The 19,623-nt window shown below is 46.4% G+C and overlaps 3 protein-coding genes across 3 annotated transcripts; 2 read left to right on the top strand and 1 right to left on the bottom strand.

The window, feature by feature from the left end:
• Positions 1-3,477: 3,477 nt before the first annotated feature.
• Positions 3,478-4,190, bottom strand: LOC124651737 (wiskott-Aldrich syndrome protein homolog). Its single transcript, XM_047190774.1, has one exon. It carries the CDS (start codon positions 4,188-4,190, stop codon positions 3,726-3,728), a length of 465 nt encoding a protein of 154 aa, XP_047046730.1. The 3' UTR covers positions 3,478-3,725.
• Positions 4,191-4,864: 674 nt separating this feature from the next.
• Positions 4,865-7,008, top strand: LOC124656684 (ABC transporter G family member 53-like). Its single transcript, XM_047195388.1, has 6 exons — positions 4,865-4,909; positions 5,032-5,099; positions 5,382-5,609; positions 5,724-5,895; positions 6,144-6,398; positions 6,530-7,008. The coding sequence occupies exons 1-6, from the start codon at positions 4,865-4,867 to the stop codon at positions 6,788-6,790; spliced, it is 1,029 nt and encodes a 342-aa protein (XP_047051344.1). The 3' UTR covers positions 6,791-7,008.
• A 5,488-nt stretch (positions 7,009-12,496) lies between these two features.
• LOC124652110 (clavaminate synthase-like protein At3g21360) lies at positions 12,497-18,323 on the top strand. Its single transcript, XM_047191135.1, has 3 exons — positions 12,497-13,022; positions 13,127-13,380; positions 17,978-18,323. Exons 1-3 carry the CDS (start codon positions 12,543-12,545, stop codon positions 18,321-18,323), a joined length of 1,080 nt encoding a protein of 359 aa, XP_047047091.1. The 5' UTR covers positions 12,497-12,542.
• Positions 18,324-19,623: the final 1,300 nt, after the last annotated feature.

Below are 19,623 nucleotides of genomic sequence, written 5' to 3'. Positions count from 1 at the left end.
CCATTTCTTTTGCTGCCAGTGGCTTTGCCACTTGGCTTAATTCTGTTTTTGTTTTGAGTTGTGCGGGGAATCAAGAGTGTAATCAAGTGAAGATGAAGATCATCGAATTCAATCATCTATATGAAACTAGACTTGTAATTTAGGATAGGTCATTATTTGTAATCTTCTTTTTCTTATTTGAGCAATTCTTGTAATATGTTGTATTATTCATTTCTTTTCTCTTATGAATATTGTAATGACAATGTATCTTGTGTGATTATTAATAAAGCTCAAAGTTTCCCTAATGAGCTTTACTAAATAATTGGAATGTTTATATTCTTTATTATTTATAATTTACTTGATGAATTTCCTCACAATTGAATTTATGAGATGTTCATTTGATGTTTGAATTTGAAATTCAAATTCAACTTAAGTTTGAATTTAATCATGCAACTTAAGTTATAATGCAAACTCTCCCCTCTCTTCTCAAAACCCTAAACTAGTGAAGTGAGTCGCAAGTTTGTCGCACTCTCGAAACCCTAACCCTGTAAGGTGTCAAGAGAGAAACTTGTCCCCCTTCGATGTAGTTTTTGTTTAAAAGCGCGAAATTTCCCCAGAATTTACTATGCAATGCACATCCCTTTCTAAAATCTACCCCTCGATCGTCTCTAAATCTGGGATATTACAACATCCCTGGACTATGGGTCTATATCAGTAGCTAGATGGTTGTCTTCTCCAATTTGTGCCTCATGTATAGATCTTGTGAGCTGCCCTACATGATCAAGATCATCCTTATGTAATGCTACATGTTGTGTTTGCTGGGATCCAATGAATATTGTATACTATGTTGAGGTCAATTTTATATTCATGTCATATGTTATTTGTGATCTTGCATGCTCTCCGTTGCTAGTAGATACTCTGGCCAAGTAGATGCTTGTGACTCCAGGAGGGGATATTTATGCTCGATAGTAGGTTCATGCCTCTAGTTTTCTGGAAGAGTGACAATAACTTCTAAGATTGTAGATGTGATGTTGCTACTAGGGAGAAAACGACAATATTTTATCCAAGGGTAATTATGTTGTTTACTTTACATACATTGCTTAATGCGATAATCTGTTGCTTGCAACTTAATACTGGAAGGGGTTCGGATGATAACCGGAAGGTGGATTATTATGGAGAGACACATCTAGTGAATTGTGGACCCCGGTAGTCTGTCAATTGCCCAGCTATAATTTGTTCACCAAGCATGCTATTTATCTTTATGGAGAGACACATCTAGTGAATTGTGGACCCCGGTCCTTTCCTTTACACTGATAAATTCGACCACTGCAATTATGCTCTTTTACTTACTGCAAAGCCCTGTTCTCTTTTAATTACTACAAATATCTCTATCCACTCGATACATCTAATCCTTTGTGTTCAGCAAACTGGTGATATTGACAACCTCACTGTAAGTTGGGGCAAAGTAGTTTGGTTGTGTTGTGTGCAGGTTCCACGTTGTTGCTGACGCCGGTAGTGCGTCCTGCCACTAGTCAGCTAGCAACACCTTCAGAAGTCATGTCTTTCTCCTACTGATCGATTAAACCTTGGTTTCATACCGAGGGGAAACTTGCTGCTGTGCTCATCACACCTTTCTCTTGGGGTTTCCCAACCGCTTCAACAACAACCGCCAGCAAGATTGTCTGGCGCCATCACCGGAGCACCATCAAGCATTACCAGTCCTCAGATCTTGGCTTCCATGCCATTCTCCACGACTGACTTCACCATGGAGTTAAAGAGATATCCCAGGATGGCAATAGACCATAGAGCTTCACATTGCTCACTCTGAAACTAAATGGTCAGAAAAAAACATGGTTGCGTGCGACCGTATACCATCCGATCTAGCAATCTCCAGCATGTCGTCCATTGGAGTTTACCGGTGAAGCCTTCCAGAACTCGACACACTTTGGCCAGATCGATAAAGGAAGGCAACAAGGAATTCTCTATCATGGCGTGAGAGGGATCCTAGGACCGACGCCTTTATTCAGGCCGAGACCCCACACAATTGGCCATCCACGGCCACCCGAGGGTTTCCGCGCGACGTCATCAACTGATGTGACAGAAGGCATCAGGGTTGGGAGAAGAACGCCGATCGCAGACAATGCCCCAGATCAAGCGCACCAACCGCCGGCTCCTGCCAGCCCTGCCACCCGCGGATCCGCCACCGATGCTAACCGACAGCCAACACCGCCAGAGATCAGAGTGGGTCCGCCACCACCTGAGATCTTGGGAAGCCCGCCGAGATCCGCCGCCGCACTGTAGGGACTTTGCCTAGCGATGGCGCGGCCCGGCGGGGTTGAGGGCTGGCGGCTGGTGGCCGCCCGGGGTGGCCCGGTGGCAGCAGCACGGGTTCAGGAGAGTTTCCTCTAGTTCACACATGAGAAGGGGCCATTGCGATCCACCGTACGCTACAAACTCTAAGGCTAGTTCGTTCCATGACTAAAGTTCTCAGTTTGCTCAATATAATTTGCCAAATAAAAAGGATGTGTTGGGAGAAGAACGACGTGAGTCATCATTGGTCACGACTAGCCCTAGTTATGAGCATGTGCAAACTCGCTTTCCTTGTCTCCTTTGTGAGCAACTTAAAAACTTTCACTCTTCAAGTTTTTTCCAAACCGATCGAGTGCCTATGTAGGAGCGAACCCAAGAGAAGCCAAAGACAAGCAAGCCGAACGTCACGATTAGCTAGCTGTATGTGCATGATCGTTTAGCTAGGAACTGTCCAGCACCGCTGGCTATCTAGGTAGCGCTCCTGACGTAACAAGCAGCATCCAGAAGGGCAACGTGTTCGACGTTCTTCTTCTTCTCATCTTCTACGCCATGACGTACTCAAATCATCAACACAATCACACGTCTGTCTTGCTATCTTAATTACCAGCCGACCGCAATCAACAATTACGGCGTGTAGAGCACTCCACATACGTGAAAGGGGTCATCCAGAGTTCAGGGGCCTCGAGGAGCAGAAGAGATCAGTCCATCCATGGCTTGCAAAATTCAAATCGAAATAAAATAAAGTCCATCCATGGCTTGCAATCATGCGGAGTTCAGTTCGAAAATCATTTCAGAAAATCGAGCATATGCAAAGACACCGCAGAATGGCTGTAGCTTTTTGTGGCCCCGTAAAGGAAATTAGCAGCTGATTGGTTGCTAGTTGCTACAGGCTTGAATGTGCAGATTTTGACATCTGAACAAACGCACTAATTGATAGAAGCTGGCACGAGACCTCAGTAACCTGTCGACGATGGATTTGCTGAATGGCGAGGGCAAGGAAAAGCCGTTTTCGTACCTCAATAGGGGTCCAGATCGTCTCCAATGCTCCAGTGTTTCAGTTATCGATCACTGGGGAAAGTGTACAGTAACAAAAGCAGAAAATGCGCGACATAGTTTAACAAAGATTATAAGCACGAAGTGAGCCAGAGAACATCACGAAGCTAATCATCAAGATCAATAGGAAAAAAAAAGATCAATAGGACATTATCCATGTATAAAAACTACAATAGTTACCTCAGAAATTTACATCATGCGTAGTCGATCTGCATATATATACTCGAGAACAGTGTATAATCTATGGACGATAGTGGTAAGCTTTTGTACAAGCTCGTACATAAAAAGAACCCAAAAAACAGCATCTGCGCAATTAACAAGAGCAAGTTCGATCGGCATGAGAAACTTAAATTAATCAACAGACTCTCCTGCCGACAAGTACTCTACGACGCCCGAAGAAGAATCACCAGACAAAGATGGAGCAGCGGGGCAACCATGCACGTCGTCCTCCGGTGCACGGCCGGTGGCGGGGACGCCGACGTGGTGGACCCAGTGATCGGGTTGTCGTGCTGGTAGTACCACGGGAACCACGGCAGGACCGGGTTCGGCGGCGGTGGAGCTGGCCCGGCCGGGACGGCGCTGTACGGCGGCGGGAGGAAACCCGGCATGACACCAGGCGGGGATAGCGGGAAGCCCCCGGGCGGTGGCGGTGGGTAGCTGCCGCCGAAGCCGCCGCCGGCGCCACCATCGGTTGCTGCTGGTGGCGGTGGCGGGTAGCTGTTGATGACGCCGCCGGAGTTTGGTGAAGGGAGGCACGGGTACGCGCAGACCGGCGAGTCCGCCTGCACCGTGGTGGCCAGCACGGTGATCACGGCGAGGAGGACGGTGATCCGGGAGGATCTAGACATGTCTGCGTACTTGTGTGTGTGTTGTGTGTTGTGTGGCAGAGACAAGAGAGCGCGCTGGATGTTTGTAGTTGGTGTACTCGGTGGTTGCACCGAGATGTCTTTTTGGTTACTGGGACATTCGGTGCTAAACTAGCTGCTGGTGTGTCTGATACTCGCATGAGAGGAGCAATCATTCACTTTTTCCCCTCCTGATCGGGCGACCAATCGCCCCAGCAGTCGGTTCTTCATGGGCCTCACTCTGGCCCGTTGCTCCTCCACTTGCTGCATATATTTTGGCCCACCATTCCCATCGCATATGAGAATTGATGCTTTTTCTTTTGTTCGTTGGTTTTTTTTTGGAGAACACATCGACTTTATTAAATCACAGTAGCACCATTACAGTCAGCTCGAAGGCTGTTTTGAAGGAAAACTGGGCTCGCTCCAGACCACTCCTCTGAAATGTTGTGCAAACAAGCATAGCGTGCACACTCATGAGCAGATTTGTTGGCTGAACGACGAGCAAAAGAAATAGAAAAAGCCTGAAGATCTAGACTTAAAATACTAACTTCTTCGAGAATAGGAGCAATCACCGAACGATTGGTCCTTTTATTTTCCCATAGTCTAACGAGTTCCGAGCAATCAGTCTCAACCCAGATGTGACTGAAAGAGCGTGCTCGAGCAAACACTACCGCGTCATGCAACGCCAGAGCTTCAGAGATAAGAGGATCAACAATTCCAAGGTAAGCTTTACACCACACTCCCCTGAATCTTCGTGATAAATCTCTCGCCACTCCCCCACTCCCTGCCACAATGTCTTGGCCATTAATAGCGCCGTCAACATTGATTTTAATTGAATCTCCAGTTGGCCCGTGCCAAGTACACAACGGGGATTAGCTTCAGTCAAGTATACAGGAATTCTGAACTATATCGGTAGGTTTCTGGTTGCATTACTTCATAGTTTAATAACAAAATCCAATGAAATGGTGAAGAACTATTAACATATGCAACTTCACAATTAGTATTTTCTTCAGTATGTTTAAACTATTAATTAAGAGGGCAGATCTCTAAACTACAGAAGAACAGCAAATATGCATTATAGGTGGCCCATTGTAAAAGCATGTGATAATACTAGTATGTCAATTTGTTCTTCCGCAACTGAAGTTTCAAATATCTAAAATGTGCACGAATATTGTTGTTTTTGTTGCATTTCAGGAGGAATAAAAGTTTAATAAAGGAGCTAAGTACACCTCCTGAAGGTTCAAACGACTTATCCTTCCCAACGGAGTACTCACAAACCTTCCTCACACAATGTTCTGCTTGCCTGTGGAAGCAAAGTCTGTCATACTGGAGAAATCCTCCATATACTGCAGTCAAATTCTTCTATACTACACTAATTGCGCTATTGTTTGGAACAATGTTCTGGGGAATTGGAAGAAAAAGGTAATATAATATATAATAAAAGAAAGCATACAAAATTGTATATGTGATATTTGTTAAGGAGACTACCTACGGTTGCCACCTTTCTAATTCACCAGAAACATTTTACTCTTGCAGGCACAGTCAACAAGACTTGTTCAATGCCATGGGTTCCATGTATGCCTCAGTTTTGTTCATGGGGGTGCAGAACTCGGCCTCAGTTCAGCCAGTTGTGGCTGTTGAGCGCACAGTCTTTTACAGGGAAAGAGCGGCCCACATGTACTCACCTCTGCCATATGCATTGGGACAGGTAGATTTTCATTGCATTAATTTTCATCTTTAGGTATTACTATAAACAAGACTAACGAGTCCAACGATCAAAAGGCATGGCATTTTCAGCTAAAGCATCCTAAATAGGTGCAAGTATGTACATATGAGGCTTGATAAAAAGATTTAAGATAACTTTTACAGACACTACTGATAGTTAAACCAATTACCCAAGTAAGTGGAAAGCAATCGTAAAACTATATGACCACTAACATCTAGTTTCCCTTTCAGGTTGCAATTGAACTTCCATACATCTTTGTTCAATCATTGATATATGGCGTGATAGTATATGCTATGATTGGCTTCGAGTGGACAGCTGCCAAGTTCTTTTGGTACCTGTTCTTCATGTACTTCACTCTAGCTTACTTCACATTTTACGGAATGATGTCGGTGGGCCTGACTCCGAACTATAACGTTGCCTCTGTTGTTTCCACGGCATTCTATGCTCTTTGGAACCTTTTCTCGGGATTTATTACACCAAGAACTGTAAGTTTGCCATTTGTTCTCAGTGTCTAACTTCTTATACTTCTACTTCTATAGAGAAAAACTAGAACCAGTACCAAACCTTCGCTCCTTCTTTTCCTTATATCCTGTAAACTGGCTACTTTTCTCAACAGAGAATTCCGATATGGTGGAGATGGTACTACTGGCTCAGCCTTATTGCATGGACACTCAACGGTCTGGTCACTTCACAGTTTGGAGACGTAACAGCAAAATTCGAAAGTAACGGCGTGCAGGTGTCCGAGTTTGTAGAAAGCTATTTTGGGTTCCACCATGACTTCCTGTGGGTAGTTGCTGTGGTGGTCGTCTCATTTGCCGTTCTCTTTGCTTTCCTCTTCGGGCTATCGATCAAGCTATTCAATTTCCAGAAGAGATAAGTGACCAAGGAAGACATATCCAAGGTTGGTCAAAGCCGCTAGCAATGAAGTTACAGTAGGGATAGGTCCTTGTAATTGTATTGCATATATGTGAATACTAGCATAGCATTAATCTATGAGAGCACAATGCCTAAATTAATTGTACAGTGACAGTGCACATTGTGCGCCTATGAAGTTCAGTTTTGTAAGTTGTATATAAATCAAGTGAGTTTGCCACACTGATAAATTGCTCTACTAACTTTGAAGCGCTCTATGTACTCGAAATTTAACCAATTGAACTGATACAGATACAGAACTTAGCACAAGATGTCAGAAATCGCACGGGAAAACCATATAAGAATACGATACAAAACTAATGGGTTCTGTTTAACCGATTCAACTGAAATGGAGATACCAGATTAACTACTCCAACAGTCGGTCCTTTATGGGCCTCGCTCTGGCCCGTTGCTCCTCGGCTGGCTGCATATATGTTGGCCCACCATTCCCATCGCATGAGTCTATTGTTCGTTGGTTTGGGTAGCTTAGCAAGCACACCGCTCGATTGGCTGCTTGCTTTTTCGACAAAGGTTAAGATATTAATACCATAAATATATTAATTATATTCAGTTAGTGCCTTAATGGCAACATGGATGCATACAACTGAAAAAAGAACAATTACAGAAAAAATCTCGCTCACAAATCAAGGCAGCGGATATCACCAAGGCAGCACCAGAAATTCATCATCTTGAAAAGCGATGTCTGTAAAAAAAATTAGTACACAAGCGTCATCATTGTCCTACATAGCCCATAGGTTTTTACCCAGAAGAAAATCCATGCTCACAAAACAATACCTTCAACGAGACCACTGCTAAACACAACCAATTAAGGTCAGGTCTTTGGTTTTCACCCTGCAAGTTTTAGACTCTAAATTTGTCATGTATTATTGCCCTCGCTTGCCGATGCCAATGCTCCATTTCATGAATCAACAAGCAAAAATCTCATTGAAACCAGGACTCGAACCACCATTACGAGTTCTCAGATCTCACCTTCCATACATTCTCCGTGACTCACTTCACCATGAAACTAAACACATGTTCCATGATGGCAACTGACAGCACAGCTTGGCATCGCTCACTCTGAAACAAAACGGCAATAAAAATGGTTGCACGCGATCGAATACCATCCAATCCAGCAATCTCCACGCATAAGACGCACTATGGAGTTAGCCGGTGGAGTCTCCCGAAACTCGATACTCTGGCCAGATCAAGGAGGACATGCATCAAGTAGATATTCGTTTTGGCGCAAGAGGAACCCTAGGACCGCCGTATTTCTTCAGACCGAGCCCCCGTGCAACCGGCCATCACCAGCCACCTGACCCACCTGGAAAAGTCAGCAGATTAAGGGCGACCTTGGCTGCCACGCCTGCACGACGATGAACGCTACTTTGGCGGAGAATATGACGAACAAAAGGTAGTGACATTCATTTCGGGGGCGCATAAGCTGCAGCCCTTCGGCCCACGGCCCAGACTGCCGCCGCTCGCGTCGTCGTGCATCGCCACCCTAGACCGCCACTCGACCACCACATCCTGCCACCATGCCAAGCGCCGCGCCAAGCCATGCACGCCCCATCTACTCCACCTCTGCGCGCGAAGATGAGAAACATGAGGCCACCATCCTTAGAGCATCTCCAACAGGAGCGCTATATAGGCCGCGCGCTATATAAACTGCCATTTTGCAGCGCCGGAGTGCGAAACCGTCCCTCCAGCAGGCGCTGCATACGGCGCGGCGCTGCAAATTTTTTAGGGCGTGCGGTTCTTTGCACTATCCCGAGCGCCAAATGTGACATGTCGGCAACAGCGCGCGACATCGCTGCGGACACACGCGAATACCCAAACGGTTGAAAATTCCCCCTCCCCCCGGCGCCCGTGCCCTCCATTTTCCCACCGCGCCGCCGCTGCAAAACTCCGCCACCGCCGGTCGATTCCGTTGCCGACCCCGCTGTTGCTCGCCGCCGCGCCGTAGATCCGCCTCACCTGCGCCTCCTGCCGACAGTACCGGCCACTCGACCGTGCTGTACCGACCGGGCGCCGTCGCCATCGACGGGCACAAGGCCAGCGCTTCTCCCCGCCTCGACCGTGCCTTCTCCTCTCCATACCTCGCGCCGCTGTCGCCATGTCGTCGTCGTCGAGCCTACTGTCAACATGGCGCAACCAAGATGCCCGCCGATTTGCTCGCAAGGTATGCGCCTCCGCCGGCGGGCCGCCATCATTCTGTCGATTTTTTTGCTACTAGATAGTTGTAGTGAAGTCATTTCATATGTATTGTAGAGTTCATCATACATTCATCGGATGACGAGTATGACCAAGAGGAAGAAGAGAACATATCATTACTATTAGCATACCGCGCCATCAAGAAGCCAAAAATAGGTGGATCGGTGTTAAATAGACAGAAGTTGTGGAGAGAAAGGATTGAAGGGAATGAGAAGTTGATGCGGTCGTATTTCAATGAGAATCCGATATTTCCCGAAAGCTATTTTCGGCGGCGTTTTCGGATGAGCATCGACTTGTTGAAGCACATCGCAATGAAGGTGACCAAGTATGATCGATTCTTTGAGCAAAGGAGAAATGTCGCCGGAGAACTTGGTCATAGCACATATCAGAAGGTGACCGCCGCCTTGCGTATGTTGGCATATGGTATACCGGCGGATCTAATTGATAATCATTTGGCCATGGGAGAGAGCACTTCTATCTTGTGTGTGAAGCGCTTTGTCATGGCAATTGTGAATATTTTCGGATCCACATACTTGAGAGCCCCCAATGCTTAAGACACAACAAGACTTTTGGAGTTCAACGCCGAGCTGGGATTTCCAGGTATGGTTGGCTCCATTGATTGTATGCATTGGAGTTGGAAGAATTATCCAGCGGCATGGCATGGACAATTCAAAGGGTACAAGAAGGATGCAAATATAGTCCTTGAAGTGGTCGCCGATCATAAGACTTGGATATGGCATGCATTTTTTGGAATGCCCGGGTCTTGCAATGACATCAATATTCTTCAACGGTCACCACTAATGACAAGACTTGCAATGCGGGAAGGTCCATTGGTGGAGTTTGAAGAAAATGGCCGCAAGTACAACTATGGATACTTCCTCGCCGATGACATATATCCAAGGTGGCAAATATTTGTGAAGCCGGTTATTCAACCACGAGGTAAGAAGCAAACCCAATTTCACAATGAACAAGCGGCGGCTAGGAAAGATGTAGAGAGAACATTTGATATTTTGCAAGCTCAATTTACCATTGTGAGGGGGCCGGCTAGATTTTGGGACCAAGAGTGCCTTTGGTATATCATGACCGCTTCGGTCATCATGCATAACATGATTATAGAGGATGATCGTGGGAAAGATGTGGATCATACCCACTACGAGTTGATGGGGGTTCCCGTGCAAGTGAGGAGGTCCGCACATAGGATTGCCCGGTTCATTGCCTCCTACCATGTCATTCGCTCCAATGACACACATGATGAGCTCCAAAAAGATCTCATGGAAGAATAGTGGAATTGGCATGGACAACAATAGTTGCATACTTGTTGTATTTGTTTGAAAACTATATGTTGTATTGTCTCCAAACTATGTTGTATTGTTGTATGTTGATCTGTAAACTTGTTGTATTTGGTGTACAAATTTGATGTACTTGTTGTATTTGTATGGTATATTTTATTTGTAGATTTATAAAGCTTGTTTGATCTTCTTTGATGCATAGTTGTGTGTGATTGTTGTTTGCATCGCGTTGCGCGCTGCATAATGGAGCGCCCGTCGGAGGAAATTTTTTAGCACCCGAGCACGCGCTACATAATAGAGCATACGGCGGGGGGAAATTCAGCGCAATGCGCGGTAAACGTTTACAGCGCGGTCTCAGTGACATATAGCGCGCCAAATTTTAGTGCGCTTGTTGGAGATGCTCTCACCCTCGCTTTCTTTGCCAGCCAAGGCGCCGCCACCATTATGGCGCCCCGTCTGTAAATAATTGATGCATGCGTTTACGAATTAATTATAGGACTCTATGAGTCATGTGCGGTGTCTCCAGATTACGGCGATCTGCTTGGTGTCTCCGGTGGTAGCTATGGCCAGTCCGAGATGCTCGCTGGCGTGGGGGTCCGACCTGAATAAAGGTGGCGGTCCTAGGGCCTCTCTTGGTGAAGAGGAAGACCTACCGGAGGCCTGGACTCGCGATCTGGCATGTGTGTTGAGTTTCGGAAGGCGTCATCGGCAAGCGTAACAGTGCTTTTATTGCCTAGAGTTTGCTGGATCGGTGGTACTTGGTCATGCGCACCCATGCTTTTATTCCGACCGTTTGGTATGGAGGAAGCGACGCGAAGCTCTTTTCTGTGTTGACACCAAGTGACAGCCGATCCATGGTGAAGTCAGAAGAAGAGAATATCATGAAGGCCGGATTGGAGGACTAGTTAATCGATGTTCAAGTTTTTGCACTGTTGAGGGGCTTGCTTGGTATTCCGGACTTCGCAGCAGTGGTATGGAAGTGGGGCCGGCAGCACATGTGAAGTTCGGGGTCTTACCTTTCAGGGTGAAAACCCAATGTCTGACCTTAACTGGTTGTGCCTGGCAATTTCCTTGTTGAAGGCATTGTTTTGAGAGCGAAGACTATCTTCAGGGTAACAACCTAAGATCTTTGATCGGGCGACGATGACGCTGGTGCACTGTTCTCTTCTTGAAAGCGTCGCTTTTGAAGAGTCTGATTTTCAGGTGTCGTCTTGGTGGTGGTTGTATTACTGTTGCTAGGAATGTGATGCAGTAGCGGAACTTTTATTTTTTAGTTTTCTTTTTCTCATTTTTCGTTGTGTGCATCCGTAATGTTTTAGGGCATTGTGTTGTTGCAGAGTCTGGATGTAATTGGTATCCTTCCATATTAATATATTCCTTTTATCGAAAAAATGAGTCATGTGCGGTGTCAAACCGTCACTGGTCATTACCTGCTCGATCAGTCCATGTGGGGTTATCTGACTAATCTCATCCAAATACTCGTCTGAAAGGCGCTGTCATCGTGACACGAGACAACATCTGGGTGTATGCCCACTTAAAAATTGACGTAGCACCTGAAATCTGATCGTGTTTGTTAAGATTACTGAACCTTGCTCATTACGTAGTAGTCTCTAGGGAAGTACTCCTACCAGGACACAAAAGGATCTTGGGGAACCATTCTCTAGCTTTCCACGGAACCTTCGTTTTGTCTCCAATTGTCTTTCTTTTAGGCTAATCGACAGAGTCCTATGATTTTTCTTTATAGAATCTACGGCGGGCCAAAAGGCCGGCCTGAACCATTTCCGAGTAAAAACCAAGGTCATAAACAGAAAACTAGCGGCCAAGAGTAGCCTGTCACAGAGATATTATTATCATTTTTGGTGCCCTCGTAATTGACTGTCAGTGGAAAAACTAATATGGATTTGGACTACTGATAGGAAGAATGTTCGTTTCAAAGCTTCCACCTCACCGCAGAAGACGTGATAATAGCTTTGTTTACAACTACCCTTCTTGCGACCTCATCTTTGTAATCTTTCTTTTGACAGTGACCTCTAGACCGCGGTTGTGTTACATTTGGAACTCCATAAACTACCGAACCAAGTCCAAGCTCAGTGTTGACGACTTGACGTCTATAAGTAGCACCAAGCTCCAGCATTGCTCCTTCAAGTTCCCAATCTGCAAATACGCAGCAATCTAGCTACACCAGGCAGAAATACTGTAGGAAGCAATCACACCATGGAAGGCAGCGGTGACCACGAAGCTCTCATGGCTGCACTGATGGCCAACAGGCAGCTGCTAGAAGCCAAAGTAGCCATCAACAACGCGATACTCACCGCCAACGACGTACCCACCTCGCCGCCCGGCGATTTCTTCGTCGTCGGCGAGTGTGACGGGCAGAAGACCATAGACGGCGAGCAGGTGCCGCTGGTCCTGACCCCGGCAATGGAAGGCGGCACCGGGCACGAGGCGCTCGTGGCCGCTCTGCAGGCCGAGAGGGAGTGGCTGGAGGGCAAGGTGGTCGCCAACAGCGCCGTGCTGCTGCGCGGCTTCGGCGTCCGCGACGCAGCGGAGTTCGACGCCGCCGTGGAGGCGCTCGGTTGGCCGGACATCCGGTACGTCGGCCCCGCGCCGCGCACACACGTCCACGGCCGCGTCTGGACCGCCAACGAGGGGCCCCTCGAGCAGAGCGTCTACTTCCACCACGAGATGGTGCTGGTGAGTCTCATCACACTTTTCCCTATCAGCAAAGAGTCGATGTATGCCTCTCGCCTCCAGTGTTCATGTATTGGTGTCTCTTGTTTGGATCATTTGGTACGCAGATCAAGGAGTTCCCGGAGAAGGTGATACTATTCTGCGAGGTGCCGCCGCCTGAGGGCGGGGAGACGCCGTTCGTGCCGAGCTTCCGGGTGACTGAGCGGGCGATGGAGGAGTTCCCGGAGATGGTGGAGGAGCTTGTTGTCAAGGGGCTGCGGTACACGTTCACGGCCCCGAGCAACAACAACACGGGGTCCATGAGAGGCAGAGGATGGGAGGACGCTTTCGCCACGTCAGACAAGGCTGAAGCAGAGAAGAGGTATAAGAGCATCTCCAACAGGCGCTGCAAATTCTCGCGCGCTATACCGGCGATTGGGCGCGCTGTATACCGTTCGCGCGCGGTATAGCGAATTTGCCCCCGGCAGAGGCTGCATTTTGCAGCGCGCGTTGGTGTGCGGAAAACGCACCTCCGCCGAGGCGCTATTTTGCGACGCGCGCGGCCGTTTTTTTTTAAAATTCATCAAACAAACTATGAAATTTGAACGAAATACGAATATATTAAAGTGCGACGATACAAATGCGACATAGAAAATACTAGTACTACTCGTCCGACTACTCGTCGGACTCCCGGTCGTAGTCGGAGCTGCTCGCGAGTCGTCTCCGACACCGGCGTGGACGTCGACGTCCGAGTGGAAGTCGGAGGAGGAGGACGAGAGGACGACGGTCGACGGCCCTGCGCCTTTCTTCTTTTCCTCCTTCCTCTTCGCCGCCGCCTCGGCCCTCGCCTTCTTCCTCGCCGCGGACTCGGCGCGGCGCTTCTCGCGGCTCGCCTTCTTCGCCGCTTTCATCGCCGCCTTCTCCTCCTCCTACGCGCGTAGAAGGCCTCCGTGGCGGCGACGTCCTCGGGAAGCGCCGCGCCCACTCGACGCGCATCGCCTCGTCGCGCTCGGCGATGAGGAGGCGGCTGCTCCGGCTCCCGATGGCGGCGCTGCTCTTCGCGCGTGACTATCGGCGACGGCGGCGCCGGCATCTCCGCTCGCTCGCGCGTCCGGACGTCGTCGAAGTTCATGCGGCGGCGGGGGCGGCCGAGCGCCACGCGACGGCGTCGTAGGCTCGCGCCGCCTCATGCGCGGTGTCGAAGGTGCCGAGCCGGATCCGCTCCTCGCCGGAGCGAATCTCGGCGTCGAAGCGGCCGCTCGGCCGCGCGCGGACGCCGCGGTAGCCGGAGGCGGAGCGGCGCCGCGGAGGCATGTCGCCGGAGGCGGAGGCGGAGGCGGACGGGCGGCGGAGGTAGAGCGGTGGCGCGTGGCGCGGAGACAGAGAGCGGTGGGGAAAGAGGCGGAGAGACACGCGGAAGGCGGTTGGCGCGTGTCGTCTATATAGCGCGCGCGGCAGCGCACGCGGCAAATTTCCCGCGTGGGATGGCGCAAACGCGCGGGCGCGGCAAAAAATTTACCGCGCGCGCCTTTTTCCCGCGTCTGCTGGAGCTTCGCGCGAGCGCTCGCGCGCGCCAAACTGGCAGGTATTTTGCCGCGCGCGCGTTTTACAGCGCCTGTTGGAGATGCTCTAACACGATCAGCTTTGTGGCTTCCTACCCAATTTCGTATTTTTCTCAGTTGGTTTAGAACTATCTTCATTCTTAATCAGATGATGTTATCAAATTTTAGTTGCAACTCATTACTAGCATAAATCATGCACAACTAACGGCCTCGAACATATTTTTTTAGCTCCATTGCATCTCCACTTGCATTTGGAAAAATCTTCATTGCAACTCTATTTGCAGCTGAAAAAACTAAGTTGCAACTTACGTGCACGAATCATGATGCAATCAAATGATGTAGGACTTGACTAAGCATGAACTTAGTTTTTACCTAGTTAAAAACTAGCAAATGTAGTTTTTAATTGGAGGTGGCTAATTCTCAGTCGAAGATTGTCTTGATTCTCAGTAAGGTGATTTTTGACGATTTTTTCTGTATTTAAAAAAATAGTGTGAATAATAGTTTGTTGTGTAAATTCTCACTTAAAATTTACAACCCATTGGCAGCATAAAAGTACTTCATTATAACCCATTGACCACTAAAAATTCTAGTTGTAACGTTGAAAAAGTTTCACTTTCAACCCCATCCACGACTAGTTTTTAAAATTTGCACCCACACCAGCACCTCACTAGATGGACGAATCACGATGCAAATTCAATGGTTATGAATAAATAGCAAAAACATTTATGTTCCCATGATGAAACTATCAAAATTGTTCTTATTGTCCCTAGGACCAGCCCATAGGCTGGTCAAATAGGTCCAGGCGGCCCCGATCACCGATAGAAGGAGGGTGCATCAAAATGTACTAATATCTATCATACTAAGATACTAAAAAGTTTGCAAGAGGTGATTATCCTAGATTAGTAGCTTTTGGTACTATCGGTGGTACCGGGTTTAGTTAGGTTGCTAGTGTCGATCTAATAGATGTGCAAGTTGTACTAAAATCCTTCTTAGTTAGATTTTCTTGATCAATTCCATGCATAAACTTTTAGTAGCCCTTCTTTGCGCTAGACGATACAAGGCACGTTGCAGGCGAACATATGAAATAATGAAACCGTACATGAAAAAATATAAGAATACATGGTATTTAAATAGTAGTAGGTGATTACAATGATGGATGCTATTTCAGTACCAAGTATAGAGCTAGCATAAAAAATTGTTTAACTTACAACAGAATCCCATTACACATCACAAGATAAATTTTACCAAAAAAACCTGCAAGAAATCTTACCATTAATTCAATTTATCTCTTGAAGTTTCTATATATATGCTTACATGTAACCATGTGCTAAACCAATATTATGATATTTCAAAACCATATGTTTAGAGATCTCTGCCAAAAATTTGTATAATATTATATAGCTTACGCAAATTCCAATGGATAATCTATGAAGGAAATAATGTTACAAAATTTACTTTCAATAATCCAAATGTAGGTTATTTTAACTATATATATAAAATAAAATTTTAACTTTGTTATATGGTTAACTGTGTCAAAAATAATAAATTGTACTCGCTAAGACTATATCATGATGAAGCAATAAATAAGTATGAATGTTTAGTACAAATCGATTTGCCGTAGGTCAAATAATTCTTAAACCACTCCTCCTTATCCAGTGACGACTATAATATGTCTAATTCATACTTTAATATAGTCTAGGGTGGAAACTAGCGATGATTTAGCATGTCAAAATATTGGTAAGCTTTCTTTGAGAAAATAAGATTTATTTTTCATAATTAAGTAAAATATCAAAATTCTAATAGAATATAAAAAATAAAAAAATACGTTGAAAATAAACAGAAAAATCTGTAAGGCATGATTATTATCACAAAAAATTGGGGTGAATTTAATTTGTATAAATATTTTAAAATTAAGATAAATAGTTATAAATAATTATTTCACATGGCTATTTATTTTTTAAAATATATATACCTATATAAAAAAAATATTTTTCCTTGTATGTTTGAATGATATATTGATTTCTTGATCTTTGATTATTTTCTTTCCCCCAATTTATGATTCTTTCCCATTATTGATAATTTCTCAATTTTTTTTTGAAATACCCTAGATTATATCATTAATAAAGTTCCTTCATTCTTTCCCATTTAGGTTTTACAGATTTTCTTATATTTTATATTTTGGTTTCTCCATTCATTCTAAATTGTCGACTATGTCGATAGACACAATGCTACCCATAGAAAAAAGGTGCATATCCTGCACGCCAACAAAATCTAAATGATTCTTGGAGAGAGGGCGGACATGGTCTTGATAGTTCAATTGTATTGAAATTCAGGGTTTCACAATATTTTATTTTCTATTGTCTAACTAAACAAACCTCCAGGCTCGATTTAGTTATTTATGTGATATTTTATTTATCTAAACCTTCTATCGGCCAAACAATTATTGGATTCATGGTGAGGAAATCCTTATACTCAGTACTCACATGTTTATCTATCAGGTTTTCCACATTTGTTTCTGTATTGGAATTAACCTTTCATCAATATTATTTCACAAGAAGATTATACAACCACACAAGCAAGATTTTAACCGCTGCTTCTACATACTAAGAGTCTAAGATGCACAAAGCCAACACACCCATATCGTCATCGTAAGAACGGTCTAAAGAAAGATGTAGTGAAAAAAAAAACTAGGGTGGGGGATCTCAACTCGGAGCCCTGACCACCATCCATGATGGCTAAACAACATATTCGTGAACCACTCCAATTCACACACATCCTCGATGCGAGCATCAAATTATATCCTCCATTCGAGAAGAATTAATCCTCTTGAAGCCTTGAATTCTTCTAAGAAAAAATTTAGTAGATTCCTAGGTCAAACCATGCACAATGAGCCACTTGGAAAATCAGACTTGCTTTCATTATGCAATTCATTCATTTTTTTAGTGTAAGAATAGGTAATTGCGGGCCAGGAGCAACTAAGAAAGTTATAGTTGAACTTGTTGTCACATGATGGATTTAAAATTTATATAACATGATTTTATGTTTTCAATAAATCCCAGATATTGAGAGCAGCGTTTTTGCCTCCTAGCTCCTAGGAGCATATGCTCCCATTGCGAACATTAAACTTGCAAAAAAAATTAAGTAAACAAATAAATATTAGTATGAAATTTTTTGTGAAGAAAAGACACATTTTATGCACAGGGCAGAAATAACAAAACAAAAAAGTGCTCTAAAAGCGATCATTTGAGTACCAGATTTGGGTTCTTGCAGCAGCAACTCTATTTATTTATTTATTTTTATAAACAATTACATGTGCATATAAGACATATTCAATTATTATGTATATATGTCGAATATAATAGTATACTATCAAAAACAAAATAAAATAAAATAATTCATAAGGGTGTATGGTTGCAGGGCAAAGGCACTAGGGATGGACGTTGAGTGGCTCCTGGACGGCGGCGTGAAGACGATCCTGGGTCCCCGTCCGCTGACGCGCGTCTTCCCAGGACGCAAGGGCCGGAGGATGTGGTTCAACACGGTGGTCGGGATGCACGGCAAGGAGCTGAGCTCGGCCACGGCGGCTGACGGGTCCGAGATCCCGGCGAGCTTTGTGCAGCGGTGCGAGCAGATCATTGAGGAGGAGAGCATCCAGTTCCGGTGGCGCAAGGGCGACATCCTCATCCTCGACAACCTCGCCACGCTCCATGGCCGGCGGCCGTCGTTGCCTCCCAGGCGTGTCCTCGTTGCGACCTGCAAATGATGTATCCAAGAGTTGCCATGTTAGGCCACCAAATCGAGCACATTGCGAATACGGGCCAGCTCACTTGGGTTGGCCTTCTGTGACGTAAACTTTTGTTTAGTTTTGGTCTTTTTGGGATGGTGTGTACTACACATATGCTCTCCTTAACCTTAACCACTTGTATATCAAGTAAGTATGGAGAATGCATGATGGCGTGTTCCATGAGGCAAACAAGCGGGGCAGCTGAAGAAAGGTACTCTACATCGAGACTGACTGACACTTTTGCTGCCGCTTGCTGTCTGAATCATATTCCCTACTAGGCGGACCCGCTCCTACGTACTGGTTCTCACTTCTCAGTTCTCACCATTACGAATCGCATCTCTCCATTGTTTTCTCAAGGCGGGAATAATTAACGAGAATTCTCTCCTTATACTTTGAGTCAGGCGAGCAGCCTCTTTATCAGGCCGCCTAGTACGTCCGAATACAGTCGGACATATATATTCGTCTGAGAGCTGAGATCCGGCAATGCCAGTATGGCTCCAGAGAACACAAAGCAGACTCCCAACCTGTATGAGGCCTTCGAGCCGCACCATGAACTTCTCGCGGCAGCGGGGCGAGGCGATTGGGCCCGGCTAGAGATTCTCCTAAGCAAGCAAGACGACGCGGCGGCACGCGAGGTCGTCATCCACGTCGACGAACCTGTCGACGTCCAGGTCGAGGCCTCGACGGCGGTAACCCCCGCCGAGGCAGCCACCGCGGCGCGGGACTCCGTCCTCCACGTGGTGGCCTCGAGGGGGGACGGCGACGAATTCCTGAGGAGCGCCACGGTGATCCACGGCAAGGCCGGCCACCTCCTCCAATCCCGGAACAGCAACGGCGACACGCCTCTGCATTGCGCCACCCGCGCCGGGTGCGGCAAAATGGTCACCCACCTTGTGGCTCTCGCGAGGGGAATCGATGATGGCGACGAGAAGGTGAAGACGATGCTAAGGATGCAGAACGAGCAGGGAGAGACGGTGCTGCACGAGGCGGTCCGTCTGGGCAACAAGGACATGGTCGACCGGCTCATGTCGGAGGACCCGCAGCTTGCTCGCGTTCAGCCGGCCGATGGCACCTCGCCCTTGTACCTAGCCGTCTCGCTGGAACACGACGACATTGCGCGGCAGCTGCATGAGAAGGACGAAGCGCTGTCCTACTCTGGACCGGACGGCCGAAATGCCTTACATGTAGCTGCTCTCAAGGGCAAAGGTGAGTCTACAATCTTTTCCAATTCCTTGCATGCACCTGAATAAGAGGACCATTCAAATAACCAGAGTGAAAC

This window comes from Lolium rigidum, chromosome 5 (assembly GCF_022539505.1).
Source record: "Lolium rigidum isolate FL_2022 chromosome 5, APGP_CSIRO_Lrig_0.1, whole genome shotgun sequence".
Lineage (NCBI taxonomy): Eukaryota > Viridiplantae > Streptophyta > Magnoliopsida > Poales > Poaceae > Lolium > Lolium rigidum.
The sequence above is the reverse complement of the archived record's forward strand: the minus strand, read 5'-3'. Positions and strand labels throughout refer to the sequence as shown.

What these genes read in the sequence shown, in the direction of transcription:
- LOC124651737 (XM_047190774.1), bottom strand. Translation starts at nt 4,190, where the DNA reads ATGTCTAGATCCTCCCGGATCACCGTCCTCCTCGCCGTGATCACCGTG.
- LOC124656684 (XM_047195388.1), top strand. Translation starts at nt 4,865, where the DNA reads ATGCAACGCCAGAGCTTCAGAGATAAGAGGATCAACAATTCCAAG. An exon ending in TGGGGAATTGGAAGAAAAAG is followed by an intron (nt 5,610 to 5,723) that starts GTAATATAATAT and finishes TTACTCTTGCAG; the next exon opens with GCACAGTCAACAAGACTTGT. An exon ending in GATTTATTACACCAAGAACT is followed by an intron (nt 6,399 to 6,529) that starts GTAAGTTTGCCA and finishes TTTTCTCAACAG; the next exon opens with AGAATTCCGATATGGTGGAG.
- LOC124652110 (XM_047191135.1), top strand. Translation starts at nt 12,543, where the DNA reads ATGGAAGGCAGCGGTGACCACGAAGCTCTCATGGCTGCACTGATGGCC. An exon ending in TCCACCACGAGATGGTGCTG is followed by an intron (nt 13,023 to 13,126) that starts GTGAGTCTCATC and finishes TTTGGTACGCAG; the next exon opens with ATCAAGGAGTTCCCGGAGAA. An exon ending in AAGGCTGAAGCAGAGAAGAG is followed by an intron (nt 13,381 to 17,977) that starts GTATAAGAGCAT and finishes GTATGGTTGCAG; the next exon opens with GGCAAAGGCACTAGGGATGG.